This window comes from Rhea americana, unplaced genomic scaffold (assembly GCF_003343005.1).
Source record: "Rhea americana isolate MKP2758 unplaced genomic scaffold, rheAme1 scaffold_101, whole genome shotgun sequence".
NCBI lineage: Eukaryota > Metazoa > Chordata > Aves > Rheiformes > Rheidae > Rhea > Rhea americana.
This window is the reverse complement of record NW_028185051.1, coordinates 3,117,483-3,132,585: the sequence shown is the minus strand read 5'-3', so window position 1 is coordinate 3,132,585 and position 15,103 is coordinate 3,117,483. Positions and strand designations below refer to the sequence as shown.

The window sequence follows — 15,103 nt, the reverse complement described above, 5'->3', positions numbered from 1 at the left end:
CGGCTCGCCCTGGGCCGTGGGGCTGCTGAGGGCCTTCGAGGAGGGCGAGTTCGGCAGCTGGGAGAAGATCGGCTCGGGCGGCTTCGGGCAGGTGTACAAAGTGCGCCACCTCCACTGGAAGACGTGGCTCGCCATCAAGTGCTCGCCTAGCCTCCATGTGGACGAGAAGTAAGGGCCGGGCCGGGCCGGGCCGGGGCTGCCGGGGGCGCGGGCGGGCAGCGGCGCGGCGCGGAGGTTTCCCCCGCGCTCCCGGCCGCGTCCCGCGGCTGCTCTGAGCGGCCTCGCCGGTGCGGGGCGGGGGCGGAGGGGAGCCGAAACGCGGCGCCTCCGCGCCGCCCTCCGTAGTCGGGGACGCGTGTGCTGGCAGCCACGGGGCAGAGCGGTGAAACGCAGAGCTAGTTAGTTTGGGGGCGACTCGCCTGCCCCCGCTTTGGAGGGGCAGCGTAAAGAGCTCAGGCGTGAATTTTGGTTTTTTTTTTTTGATCTTTTTGGGGGGGCTCAGCCTGCAGAAGGCATGCACGGGCAGGTAACTGCGCTTGACAGAGCAAGCGATGCAGCCCAGAGTGGCAGCAGGCTTGAAAAAGGACGAGCTGATGCAGCCCCACGCAAGTGAGGCAGCGGCTGCAGCCTGTCTTGGAGCCCTGTTTCCTGACAGCAGCGTGTGTGAAGCGTGACTAAACGCAGCAAAGGCAGCCCCGCAATTAAATATTCCCGAGGCTAACGTGGCCTTTGCCACACCGAGGCGAAGCCCAGACCCGCGCCTTTAGCTAGGTTGTGCGCGATGGGGCTGGCCGCCCTCAAGACCGAGCGCTGGCGCTTAGCCGCCTCGAGCGGGCTGCAGAGAGCCACCGCTCGGCTGCGGCGCGGGTCTTGTTGCCTGCCACCTCGGAGCCCTTCGGGAAGGGCTTTGCCCTGCCCTGCTCGCGCGTGTAGCGGCTTGTGTGGAAGCGCTGCGCCTGCTGCGGCTCTGGAGGTCACCGACGGCAGTCCTGAGCGGGAGGCGCGGCAGGGTCCGGGGGCTGCCCCGGCCCGCAGTGCCCCGCCGCGGCGAGCTCCCCGCCGCGGGCAGTGCGAGCCCTTCGTCTTGGGTTTGCGGTCCCCCCCCTCCGTGCTGAGACGCCGGTGCGGCAGCCAGCCGGCGGTGGCGRGCGGTGGGGCGAGTCCGGCGGCGATGGGGAGCGGTTGGTGCGCTCCGCAGCCCCGGGCTGTGCTGTCTTTCAGGACCAGGTGCTGAAAGGAGACTTGCTAGGAGAGATGTTTTCTGGCTTCAGTTCGGAGCCAGCGTTTCTCCCTGCTGCCTGCCCTGAACATAGCCTCACAGGGTAGTCTCGTGTGGAGCTGTGTTTCTTGTTGCAGGTAAAGATGCTGCATGGTGAGAACCTCTTCCAGCTTGCCTCCCTCTGCAACTAACCGTGGCCCACAGTTAGTGGAGACAGGACAGTCAGCTGCGCTGCACCGTGCAGTGTGTGTGTGATATGGCCTGTTGTGGGGGGGTCTGGCCTTTCCTAGGAGAGGAAAGTCATTGGAGGCATCTTCAGAAGCAYCTGTCCCTTTCAAAGGATGGTAGCTGTCTCCCTGCAGGTCAGCGTCTGTGTGCAGGGAAGTGAGTGTGACCAAGTCGTGTTCCTGGAGCTCTTCCGTTCCACCTGAATCTCTGGGGGCTGCGAGCTCACRAGCTGATTCTGCAGTGTGTTTTTGGTGTGATATTTGGGATGGTTTGGTCACAAAAGGTTTTCCTTGTTCCAGTTCCTACAAGAGGAGGAGATAAGTTGGTACTAGGACTGAAAAGAGTTATAAGCCTGTCCTCTACAAGATTACTAGGGTAGGGGAGCCTCTTGGCCATTACCTGAATTGCTGGCTTTGCTGTAGGCATGGCTGATATAACAGAGCAGGTGAGATGAAATGTCTTCTCTTTAAAAGAGGAGAGGGAGAGTTTGATGCAGACACAGGGTGACTGGGCTGTCTGTGAACAAAATGGAAAAGATGTCAAAGTTTTAGAGGGTGTTTTGGGTTAACTTGCAAGCCATTCTAACTTCCTTAAGTTTCAAAGTAGATTTCAGATTGATGATTATTGAGGCCTATCCAGAATTACTGTAGCAAACTATTTTTTTTTCAGTTAAAATGAAAATGTCCCTTCAAAATAAGCCAGAGCATTTACTACACTTTTAGTTTGCAGAATATGTTTAGAAATGATATTTTCCCCCAGGGTAGACATTGTGCCTCCAAACTGATATAAATCAAATTTATTTAAGGTATAAATTCGTAGTGAAGATAAATATTAAAAAACAGATCCCGTTCACATACTTGATCCTCTGATGCTTCTATTTTTCTTGGAAGTTTGCACTCAAAAGTTAATTTTTAGAGTCTGAGACAAATGCTGGACAGAGAAGAACCTCAGGCTGTTCAATAAAGCGAAGTGCAGAGAACCTGGGAAGAAATAACCCCAAGCACCAGTACAGGCTGTGGGTCAACAGGCTTGAAAGCAGCTCTACAGAGAAGAACCTAGGAGTCCTGGTGGACAAGCTGAACATGGACCAGTAATGTGCTCATTTGGCAAAGAAGACCAGTGGTATCCTGGGCTGTATTAGGAAGAACATTGCCAGCAGGTCAAGGGAGGTGATCCTTCCCCTCTACTGAGCCCTGGTGAGGCCACATCTGGGGTGCTGTGTCCAGTGCTGGGTTCCCCAATACAAGAGAAATGTGGAGCTACTGAAGCGAGTCCAGAGAAGGGCTACTAACATGATTACAAGACTGGAGCATCTCTCATGTGAGGAAAGGTTGTTCAGCCTTGGAGAAAACTGAGGGGGGATCTAGTCTCCCCCCATCAGATATTTATACACGTTGACTCTTTTTCAGTGTTGCCCAGTGACAGGATGGGAGGCAGCGAGCACAAACTGAAACACAGGAAGCTGCATGTGAACGTGAGGAAAAACTTTACTGTGAGGGTGACTGAGCACTGGAACAGGTTACCTAGAGAGGCTGTGGAGTCTCCATTCTTGGGGGCAGGTTTAGCTCAGTTAGTTAGAGCGTGGTGCTGCTAATGCCAAGGTTACAGGTTCAGTCCCCATATGGGCTATGCTGAGGGTTGGACCAGGTGATCTCCAGAGGTCCCTTCCAACCTTACCATTCTATGATACACCTCTTTGGACCTATTCAGAAGCCATCTGGACAGGATCCTGGGCAACCTGTTCTAGGTGGCCCTGCTTGAGTAGGGGCTGTGGTTAGATTCGCTGTCTAAAGGTCTCTTCCAATCTCAACCACTCTGTGATGCTGCCATGTGTTGTAACATGGACAATTAAGTTTGAGAGCTGCTATAGCATCTCTGTATTAATATTCAGTGTGCAATTGAGTACCACTTGTCTTTCAATGGTTACAAGGTGAACAAATATTAGAGCGATCCTGTGAATGTGAAGATGTTCAGTAAACAAAATTGGCTTGAGAGTTTTTGAGCTTTGAGGACATGGGACTCCTGCAGCTTGTGGCTAGTTTTGACAGTCCAATCATTGAAATGTTTGTTGTTTTACTACAGCTTTTGGGTTTCAGCTGCTTCAATGTGTTATTAAATAACACTATTGCAGATGTTAAAAGTGGGGTCCTTTTGAAAAGGCTTGTTTCTCCAAAACAGAACAAAGCTGAATTTGTACATGCTGCTTCTTTGATTCTTAGGCTGCTCTACCAAATCCCCTTTGGTAGTTTGTAATACTGCCAAATTTAAAAAAAAAAGGAGAGAGAGATTCTTTTTATCTGAAACTTTTCTATATAAGAATGTTGCGTCTTTCCAATGTGGGGGAGCCACACAAAATACAACACTCTTTACAGTTCACAGGTTGTCTGAGCTGGTCCAGCTATATCTAGGTTGTCGAGTTGTATAACTAGCCTATGTAATGAAATCATTAATCCAGGAGATTACCTGGTCTAGCCATTTATTGGAACCCCCTATAACAGCAGAGTTGGAGGAATTATCACCAGTATCGGAAACACTGGCTGAGTAATACAGAATTGTTTTTATGTGTTTGGTACCACATTAAAATCCTGTTTGTAATGGTTTGGAGGTGGCAGGGCTTTGTAGTCTCTTTTACTGTATTTCTGCAGATGGTAAGAGATTTGGAATAGTTCCCTTGGTAAGGTGGCCTCCAGGAGAAAAAAACAGAATGTACAGTATTTTTATCTTTAAATCCAAGACTACTGAGCCAAATTCCATTTCTAACACCTTATTTGCTCCCACTTTTGGTCCCCAGAGAATGTAGGGGATGATAAATATAAGCCTGAAGAAAAGAGCATATGAGGCAGAAGGGCAGAGAAGGCTAACCTCCAGGAATTGCAGTGGAGAAAGCAAACTTTTTTTTTTCTTTAGTCCTGATAGTTGGAATGAAAGTCTGATCTGGAGGAAAAAAAAAAAAGTGGCAAGCTCTGAGAGAGCAATTTGGAAGTTGTTGTGGATTTCTTATGGCTGAACATAACAAATACATATATATGTGCGAACAGACACATATGAACATATGCAGACTCTAACAAGGGGGAGGGATGTAGTAGTTCCCAAAGAGGGCTCTTGATGAGAGGCGTTAGTAATTGGGGGTGACTACAGGGTACAGAGGAGGATCGACATGCCATCTTGATTTGAGAGGGGGGAAGAAAGACCCCAAACCTTGCATGTATATCCTTCTGCAGGACCTGGATTCACAGGATTTAGAAATTTCTTGCTGTTAGCAGATGCTGCATTTATGTAGGTAGGTGACAAAGGTGTATAAATGTCTACTCAGTCAGCCTCTGGTTATGTAGCTAGAACTTAATACTCTCCTGGCACTCCTTAAAAAGGAGAGAACCTAACTGTCCTGATGAACCTGTAATTGTGTCATTCAAGGGCTGTGATTACCATGCAGCAGAGATCTGTTAGCGGGTCGGGGACCTGTGTTAATGTGAAAGACGAGATTTTTTTTTTTCTCATATTTTGGCCTCAACACATTCTATCGTGACAACACGGTGTTTCTTCTGTCTTGCTCACGTTCCTCTCTGATGGACAGTACTATAAAAGTCCACATTAAAGCTGTGAGCTGCTCAGTAGAGGTCATAATATGTACTTACATGTCTGTTGTGGTGCACATGGAAAGGGTTCATGACAAAACACAGGAGTGCCCTGCTTTGACAGACATCTCCATCACCAGTAGTCTCTTGTTTCTTACTAGAGAGCAGTGTGGGAGGAGCTGTGCCAGGCTGCATCTCTCCTGGGCTGAGGGAGGTCTGGCTGCTCTGCTTCTGAAGATGGTTCAAGGAAATCACTCCATTAGCGCTTACCAGRTTTTTTTGAGTTTCCCTGGAATGATTTTAACTCTTCTGTTTCAAACTCTATGGAGAGTTTGTATGCGTGTTAGGGAGGAAAATGTGCAAAGACTACCCTTTTAAAATTAAAAATTTTTAAAGTTTAAAGTTGTATATTTCAGCAGACAGTATGGTCTTCAGGGCATAAAAACTGGGTATGTGCAAATGTGGATGCAGTCACAATTCTTGCTGTCCTTGTAGCAGGGTTTGTGGTACAAGAGTTGGGCTTTGGTCCCTTGGGAGCGAGGTGAGCTGGGTAAATCCCTTGTCTCTCCAGGAGAAGCCAAAGAATGAAGCAACATCAGTTGGATTAGACAGTCTGACTTCAAGCAGAAGCAGACAGATATGTCAGGAAAGTCAAAGATCCCCCATGTTAATTTACATAATATTTGTAGTTGCTTTGCAAATGGCTGATTGGTTGTATATGGTCTTCCCTCTGTGACATTATGCTTTGGATGGGAGAAGGGTGTGCATCACTAGGTCTAGGTGAGCTCAGTTGTCCTGTATGCAAGCTTTTTTTTTCTTTTCTTTTTTTTTTTTTTTTAATACTATAATGTTGGGATAGAGTATTGGAAGGGAAAGGAAAATGAAGCCAGACTGCTTAGAGAAGATAACTCTGACTCTTTAATTATGTAGCTCTTAAACAAAAAGCTGTATTATAACTGCAAATGAACAAAGGCTAGTGCTACGCTTCTTCACTGAAAAACCTCAGAATTCAACTTAATAAGAATCTTTTTCTTCCTCTGGTGCTTTTGAAAGTATTCCTTGATGATAGTGTGGAATAATTTCTAAGCACTATGAGTAACTGAGTAGTGTAAAAAAACAAAACATACTTTGATCTGTTAAAAACTTAACTTCAATGATATCTACAGCATTCTTTGTAGCATTAGCACTTGCATATTGAGGCGATAGGCACATTGAGAACACCTAAGATTGCGTTTTGAGTGCCAGTCACACCTTGTGCTAGTAAAAAGGAAAGCTAAAAGACCTTTCATCTTTGTCTGATTGAGAAGATCTTGGTTTAAAGTGTTGTTTGTGTTAATAGAATTGATGTAGATGCACTTCAGGACATGACTAAGCTGTGTTTTTGGGTCTCTGCACTTTCCCTTTTTTTTTCTTTTTTTTTTCTTTTTTTTTTCTTTTTCCCCTCCCTTGAAGATGAGGGGACCTGTGTTGGAAATTGGCAGGTTACTTATACCCTGCCATGGTGACTCTATCAGATCACTGGCTCTTTAGATTTTGAGTACTCTGGATATGGAAAGAAGCTCAAGATGGTAATTGTTGCGGGGGTTTTGGGGTGGGGTGTTTTTTGTTGTCGTTTTTTGTCAGGCAAATTAGACAAAGGGCTCCTGTCTGCTAGTTAAGTAAATAAATTAAGTAATAGAAGAGCCTGGTCTAGGCTAGGAAGGAGTTTTTTTTTTGTTCTGTTACAATCAGAAATTCTCCCTTCACTAGGAAAAATGCCCCATTTTGAGCAGGAGATCTCTAATTTTGGTGATGTCTTCGTCAGCCCTGGGAGTCTAGTGGTTCTGGTTATGTTTAAGCTGTTGCTGGGTTCTTGCTTTGCCTTGGAGGGCTCAGACAGGTATTTTACATCTCTGACTCCAGAGCTCAGCTCGCTGAAGCCTGATGAATTATGCTGGCTATGCATGTGGCTCGGGGGCAAGGAGTTGGTTGTGTTATTCATAGGCGCTCCCTTCCAGCCTGCCAAAGAGCAAACTGGGTACTTGTCTACAAAGGCATTCATTTCACAAGAAAGTTGCTCTAGGGAGCAGCAGGAGCCAACATGGTTAATAAAGAGGAAAGATCTCTGTTATCTTCTCCCTTCTGCCCCCCCTCCACCAATATTTTGTATTACCCTCTTAAATAAATTTTCAGCCTTATCTTGCCTCTGAAACAGTTCTGCTTCTTCATGCTAGGTTAGATTCACTTATAACACTAATGTTAATTGTACTGGATTGCTGCAGACTACTAGAGCTAGTCAGTCTTTCTAGTAGAAAAAGCAGTAGACTTCATTTTCTTTCCTTTTTTTTTAAAAAAACAAACAAACAAACAAACAAAAAAAAACATGATTGGGCTGATTTCTCACAAAAGGCGAAGCAGAGTGTTTTCCTGTCTCTCACTGAGAGCAGAAGGCTGGGATCCTGGTCACCTTAAAGCTGAGCCTCAAGGCCTAGTTAAAGGGTTAAATGATAGCTTCTGAAATTGCTGTGTGGAAGCAGCGAGGGTCCTGTTTACAGTCAGCCTTCCAGCACTGCGGTGCAGGCTGTCACCGGGGTTGTACRTGGGAAGGGGAGGTTTCACTGTGCTGGACTGTGGCTTATGGTCCTCTGCTGGACTTGGGGTTTCTCCTTTTAGAAGSAGATGATGGTGCATGTCACAAACTGCAATTGAGTCAGGATCTGGCCCCAAGTGTCTTCCAGAGCTTTTGGGGACTGGCTGATGGGACGGGCAAGAGTCTACCAGGGCTGTTAAACGCTTCCATAGTTTCAAAGTATGGGAGCATCTTTCTTTTGATCTGTTGTTGTAACTGATGTGCAGGTGCTTACTGAACTTTAAATACACATGCCTAATGTATTCCACAAGAGTTGGTCTTTTATAAATGTGGCAAGGGGGGGGGTCAAAGCAGTACTTTAAAAGAAAAACTATAACTTTCTGTTTACTGTCTATGTTCAAACGTTGTCCTGTTACTTTGGGTACTGTTCTCTATTAGTTTCCACTCCTCAGATGGTGTTACAAGAACTGTCATGTAATAAGAGAGTCTCTGTGTAGAGAATATTATATATCTGACCTTCCTGCATCCTGTTTTGTTAGTTGGTGGATGGAGGCGACTGTGATGTGTTGGTGGTACCTGTGACCCAAAAGTGCCTTGTGTGCTGCCCATCATSGTTAATAGTGTATCTGAACCTCTTCTCATCTGTCAGGTGTGCTTCCTCTTTGGAGTGCAGAAGTAGAGTTGGCCTGGGAAGGAGACGATTGTTTCGTGTTTTGAACTTGGCTCCAAACAGATACCCATGGRCTGTTGGAGCGGGAAGGCAGTGCTTGAAGTGCAGAAAGAGGACATTGCAATTAAGGGTCTTGACCTGGGAGGCTGCATCTGGGACTGACTAATGCTTGGCACTTTGCAGGGTCAGACTCGAAGTGACCTGTAAACACCYGCGAATGCTCAGTCCCTGTTCCAGTTCTAGATGTGTTACATAATCCCCCAACCTACAACTCTAGGTTATCAGCGTTAGCTAAAGCTTGACCGAACATAATACTGAAATTATCAAATCTGGATTTTGGGTAGAGGGAGGCTTCTGCCGTGTCCATCTAAATACAGTGGAAAACTCTCTCTCCTAAATAATGAGTCCAGGGGATTCTTGTCCCGACTCCTGGGTCTATGCATAGGTAGCCTATGTCAGCAGGGCAGCTGAAGCAATACTGTCCATGTTCGCTTCTGATTAATGCTGTCTTATGACTCACARAAAGCTAATGACTTTAGCCCAAGGAGTTACGGCAGTGGTAAATCTGGCCATTACATGCATCGTGCTTGTTCTTAACAGAACAGCATAAACATCAAAGTGGAGAGACAGGCTTCACTCTAGGGGTATTTGCACTGTTGAAGTGTCCAACATACCTGTGGTTCAGCTGCTGTGAGCTGCCTATYGTTAGAAGCATAAAACAGAGGTAGTAAATGTGAAAGTATTTGTGGGATTTAGGCTGGAGATGTAGCATGGGTCAGCCAAATGATGATGATGATGAAATTTGTTTTTCAGTTTCATGGAAAATGAAATGTTTGGTGCATGATTGGGGAGGAGGAAACAGCTACTCCATCCTTCACCGTATGTTGTCTTTTACTCAGGGAACGTATGGAGCTGTTGGAGGAAGCCAGGAAGATGGAAATGGCAAAGTTTCGCTATATCCTTCCTGTTTATGGCATCTGTAAAGAGCCAGTTGGCTTGGTCATGGAGTACATGGAAACAGGATCTCTGGAAAAGCTCCTGGCTTCTGAACCGCTGCCTTGGGAATTGCGCTTTCGAATCATCCACGAGACAGCAGTGGGGATGAACTTCCTGCACTGTATGTCTCCTCCGCTGCTCCACCTGGACCTCAAGCCTGCAAACATCCTGCTTGATGCCCACTACCATGTCAAGGTATGTCTTGGGCACTCTGTTCCAAGCACACATTTCTGGTACCATATAGTCCTGTGTGGCCCCTGCCAAGCTCAAAGGCCKGAGAGAAACCAGAAACATTCCTTTTGAGAAAAGGAATTGGAAAAATCCTTCCCTTCTGCCCCAACCCCTCCAATCCCAACACCTTTTAAATTTATTTATGCATCATTTAGATACATAAATAGAGATAAAGCTCATGAAAACTCTTCTGAAATTTCAGGAGAGTGGTAGTATAGCAAACTTTGGCTTTGAGGCCTCGTAGGTTCTGTTTTAAATTTCCTTGTGGTAGTGTCATGAAACAGGTGACAAGAGGGAGTGAAAAGCAGTGTGAACCTCTAAATCATCTATGTCACTTCTACAGCTCACACTGGTGACCTTGTTCTATGCCTTCTTGCTTTGTGCCCTGTATTAAATGCCCAAATCTAGTTTACAGTTGGAGTCCAGTGAAGCAGAGCCTTGTCAAAAGCAAGTTACTTTCTCCTTTCATTTGCTGAGAGCATATACAATGAAAAAGTATTTCTGTCCTGACTGCTTATGCCTACCAGAGATCAATCAAGGAATTTTTTTATGGCTATATCAGTTTCAAATTATTTTCATTGTCAGTGTCCAGAGCAAGCTAGTAAATTTGATGGCCTTTTCTTGTTAGATCCTGTTTTGACAGCTGGGCTAAGGAGATTGTGCTTGCTTTCTTCCTATTGGAGAGGAGAGGGACTGAAGTCTCTCTTTTCTCCCCAAGTGTTTTCAAATCGGTGGCCAAACTCTTAACCTTCAAACTATAGGATTAATCATGCTGCTGGCTGCTATAACTCAGCACAAGTAGTCATCTTACAGATTTTTATCAGTGTCATCATATGTTTGCTCTCTGTTTTTCTGTCCCCTTTAAACTGGCCAAATGGCTTTGTTCTTGCTGTGCCATTCTAAAAATAAAGTTTTCTGAAAAGAAAAATGCCCCTGCTGATGTTATGAGAGGGTTGGAGCACATTTCTAAAAAAGYCAGGCCTGTGACGAAGGCTCAGCTTTTTTTGCTAGGCCTTTCTGATGGCTTATTTCTAGGAGGATTTTCTTCCAGAGATATGAGGCAACTATTGGCAGTCCACAGTACTATTACCAGAACATCATCAAGGTCTGAGGTGTTAAAAGTGTATTCTCATACACTGATGCTTGAGGCCGTTGCTAAATATTTATTTACCTGAAGTTCATGCTTGCTTGCATGACTTCTTAAAATCCTAATTTTTGACACAAGCCAAGATAAGAAGGCTGCATTTTCTCACTTTTTCAGGAGATGGAAATGCTGCCTGATATTCTGACTATTGTGCAGCCTATATCTGGATGGTGATGTAAGACAAGAGGGCAAAGTGCGAAATGTAAAAATGACTCTCTAGTGAGGTCATTGTTGACACTGAATATAGTTACTACATGCTCTGTATATAAAACACATGATGATCTTCAGACTTTCTTCATTAAGTTCAGAAAAGAATGGTCTGATTCAAATGATTTTTCAGCCAGCAGTCTTCTAAATCTGCAGGCATTTTGGAAACTCCTCCAAGTGGCAACACAGGCATACGAACTTACATGCAGACTTAGAGAGGTGACTATTTTGTGAGGAGCCTTCACTTTAAAAATGTGGCCCCAAACCTTCTTTTTGTATGATGTGAAACTTTTAATTAAATTTCAGACCCTGCAGCTTGACTTAGTGTGCATTTCTTGCTGGAAGGCTAATGAAGCTGGTGATTGAAGTGTTTTTACTTTTAAAATGCTAGCGTCAATTTAGTAGGTGACCTGTCCCTAATAGAATCCTAAAGTGAGTGAAGAGATGTTGCAGACTGCGAAACAAGTTTGGAGGTAGGGAGGATTTTTATAAACTGTTTGCCCTTGAGCCAGGAAACAGTCTTCCAGTGGAGTACATTAGAAATGCTTCTCTGTGCCCTATTGCTAGGTAAATGGAAACACACCCTTCTTTTACAAGCACAACACTTGCTTTAAAACCCCAAGTGAGGATGATGACTAATGCAGTGATGTTGTACAGAACTTATCATCAAGTGGGTGCCTCCATATCATAAAGCTGTCTCCTGTGTATTACATAAGAGTTTGTGCTGAATTTTGTTTTTGGGTGGATAATTAAGAGCATGGGATTAGCCACAGCAGGGACATAGATAGCAGTGTATTATTATTATTTTTTTTTCCAAAGGCATGTTAGGGAGTTCCTTGGCTGTTTTAACTGTATGTATATAATACGTATAAATTGTATTTAAGATGAGGCTTTGTTGCTTCTTGAAGGATGTATGAATATGTGCCTGCTCCTCTACAAGTGGTGGGCCTTAGTGTTGAAAGGAGCATTAGCTGGGAGCTCCTCCCTCTCCACGTCCTGGTCCATCTTGGCTGCCTTAAGCTGTGTGGTTCCTTTGGGAGGGTTATTCCATACCTGGGCAGCTTTGCTAGCAGGGATCAGGCTATTTCCCCCCACACATCCCYGTTATTTTCAACCTCTTGATTCCATTTGTATTCACAAGGTCGTCCCTGTCCTCTCTCTCTAGCGTTTCATATGTACAGCCTTGAAATACTTTGGACTGTTTAATAGCTAGCTTTTGCTTAACCAGACCATGTCAAGCGAGCTCTTGTTGTTCATCCCTCCCAGCTTCTATCCAAGTTGTGGATCTCTCCCCTGGGCTCCCTGTGCTGTGGCAATCATTTGCAGGGAGCTGGTGCTGGGGAAGCAATGCAGCCTTCCCGCGCTGCCCTCGCAGGCTCTTAGTTTGCTAATTCTCTACTCTAATGTGATCTCTCCCAGGGCCCTCAGTGGGTGAATACAACCCCCATATGCAGCAATCTCTAGCTTGTTGCCAGCTACTATGCCCACATGCTCTCTGTGTTACTACATCCCAGGTTTCTTATCTTCAATATCTCATATTTGATTGCTACTTTTTGTTCAGGTTTCTAAAATAAAGTCAGCCTGCAACTTAATACCTTTGGGGAAAAGCGTTTTTATAGGTTCTTATTTCTCTTACTAGCCTACCTGATATTTGCAGCTCCTCCTCTTGACATATAAAAATTGGTGGGATTTACCAGTATGTATTTTTCATCTCCCAGATTTTGCTTTATAGATTTTTTTTTTCTTTTTTTTGAATCAAGATGAGCTGGTCTCAGCTGTGCACTGCTTCCAGCTCACCTTGGTTGCTTTTTCACCCTGGCATTCCAGTTTAAACCAATGTGAAATTTGCTGCTGTTGTGTCGTGCTGTAGTGGAGATCTTGCTAAACATGGATAGGTTGCCTCTGTGGTGTTCACCTTTATTTAGTTCTGCCAGAGAAGGAACTGCAACATTTCCAGAGTTTGGAGTAAGAAGACGACTAGTCAGCCTGAAAATCCATGTTTCTTAGAAAACATATTAACGTATTGTAGGTCACAGTAATACCCAGAGGCCAGGCTGGTAAAGAGAGGTTACATTTCTTTTATTAGAGTAGCTGATGTAGTTAATACAGCTGCTTTTTCATCAGCTGCAAACGCTGCCCTGTTATTAGAAATGAGAACTGAGCTTTGTTGTTTCGTGTGACCCCTTTCCCCGTTTCCCACCCCTCCTGTTCGCAGTTTCCTTGCAGGGCTGCTGTTACACGGCTCTTTAATCCCAGCCAACAAGGCTGATTCTCACCTTGATCAGTTCTCTAGCGGTGACACCAAGGAGAGAGGAGAGAACAAGACCGTCCCTGTTAGGCAGGTCTATGCGGGGGTGTTTGACTGTGGCCTTGGTCTTTGTCCCTTCTGAAAAGAGCATTATAAACATCACAGTAGGACTTGAAACGGGTTTTTGAGGAGTTAATGTTTCAGAGTAAGTTAGAACAGATTGAAAATACAGGCTGCTTCAGAAAACTTTTTGTAACTGATTTGTTTTTGTAACTAATTGAAGTGCATCCATAAACACAGAAGTGAAGATACCTGTTGGAAGTGCAGGGGCTAGGTGTGTCTTCACTTGAAATCAAGGGAATTATTTATTTTTTCCTAATTTCCTAGTATCTCAAATCAGTAACCCATGGAAGTCTTCTAGACCTTTCTGGCACTTCCAAAAGAAAGGACATAGAGAAATGTGTGCCATTCTCAATAGCCGAGCATGCAGAGACTTTGGACGGAGACAAACACTGGATCTGCCCGCCTGCGGAGATTAAAAATTAATCTGACCGCTTTGTTACCTGTTTGATGAAGCAAACATTTTTGTGACCCCAATGTCTCAGTCCAGTCCAGTGGACTTTTGAATCTTACTTGCGGAAAAATAAGATGCAGGATTAGAAGCTAAATGCACGAACTGAGATGGTTTATCAGGAGCCATCAGTGAAAGTACTGTCCAAGCAGCATTTTTGTTTCTGGGAGCTCAGTCCCTGCACTGTTTGGAAATAGCTGGTTTTATTACTCACGGTAGTTACTTGAACACATCTGCTACAAAGAAAAAAAGTATTGTGGTCTTTAAAGGAGCTCCAAAAAATAGCTTCACAAGCCCAAACATCCAGAGCTTTGCAAGTGAGGGTGTTTTTACAAACTAGAATGGAAACATCTGTAAGTGACAAACAGAAATGCCTGTCTGTGCCCAGCATTGTCCATTGGATGGAAAAAAAAAAAAAAAGAAAAAATAGTTTTATGGAAAATCATCTTCAAATTTTGGAATGTGGACCTAAGGGTTGCTGCGATGTGTGCAGGAAAACATGTATAGCTTTCCTCCTCAGTTGCTACTCATGTGTTTCTCCTCGTTCAGACCTTTAAAAAGCAGAGCCTGTGAGAGCTGTCTGAACACGAACAGTCCCGCTGTCTGTGTGGGCTCTGGCCAATGTCTCGTCTCTTCTTCCTACCTCTTCACCGCGTGTTTTGCATGAAGCAGTCTGTCGCCTCCGTGTCTCCTCCGAACTGTGCTGGTGTTGGGTACGCTTTTGCAGCCCATCAGGATCTGTCTGAAGTAACTAGATACTTGGGTGGGCTGCAAGGGCTGCCCCAGAGGTTTGAGGTTTGTGGCTAGCGGGGGCATCAAGGAAGAAGAGGCTGTGCTAGCCGCGCACAGGCACTCCGCGTTCGCTATGTTTACCAGCCTCGTGTACCTCGCAGACCTAGGTTCACGGCAAGCAATTTAAAGGCAAAACAGATCAGTTAAATGGCTGTGTTTCCACCCACTGCACAATTCCCACTGATGTTAAAAGAAACTGCATGACTAATACCCCATGTAGCATGGAAGATTTACCCTAAAGGAGCCAATGAAACCTGCAAAATCCGTCTTCAGAACTTTACTCTTTTGCTGCAGTCCGAAAATTGCAGTACTTTAATTTCCAGTGCTTTCTCCAGTATTTGATAGAATTGAAGCTCAGCTCTACAGATGAATTTCCTTTTAATCTATACAAAACTTCATCTTTCACCCAGGGTAGGAGCAGGTTCACAAAGCTGGAGTTCTTGCTAGCCCAATGGAAGAGAGTTCCCTGTACTTTGGCTGTTTCTTTGGCTTTTAGGATTAGAATGAAATCTTTTCAGTCTAGTGTGTTTAGCATTGTGCACCCAAAAGACTCGAGCAACACAGTTGGTGGCTGTTTTTTTCAACACAGGAATGTCACTGAATGTGCTCTCCCTATTTCTTTTTTTCTTTTCTTTTCTTTTTTTCTTTTCTTT

At 44.9% G+C, this 15,103-nt stretch overlaps 1 protein-coding gene across 1 annotated transcript in view; it reads left to right on the top strand.

The window, feature by feature from the left end:
• Position 1: 1 nt before the first annotated feature.
• RIPK4 (receptor interacting serine/threonine kinase 4) overlaps positions 2 to 15,103 on the top strand; it is a gene marked incomplete at its 5' end in the record, with an annotated part of 23,996 nt that continues 8,894 nt past the window's right edge. Inside the window, 2 exons of the mRNA XM_085305261.1 lie at positions 2 to 168; positions 9,161 to 9,452. Coding sequence (XP_085161387.1) covers positions 2 to 168; positions 9,161 to 9,452 — 459 coding nt within the window. The remainder of the gene's footprint in view (positions 169 to 9,160; positions 9,453 to 15,103) is intronic.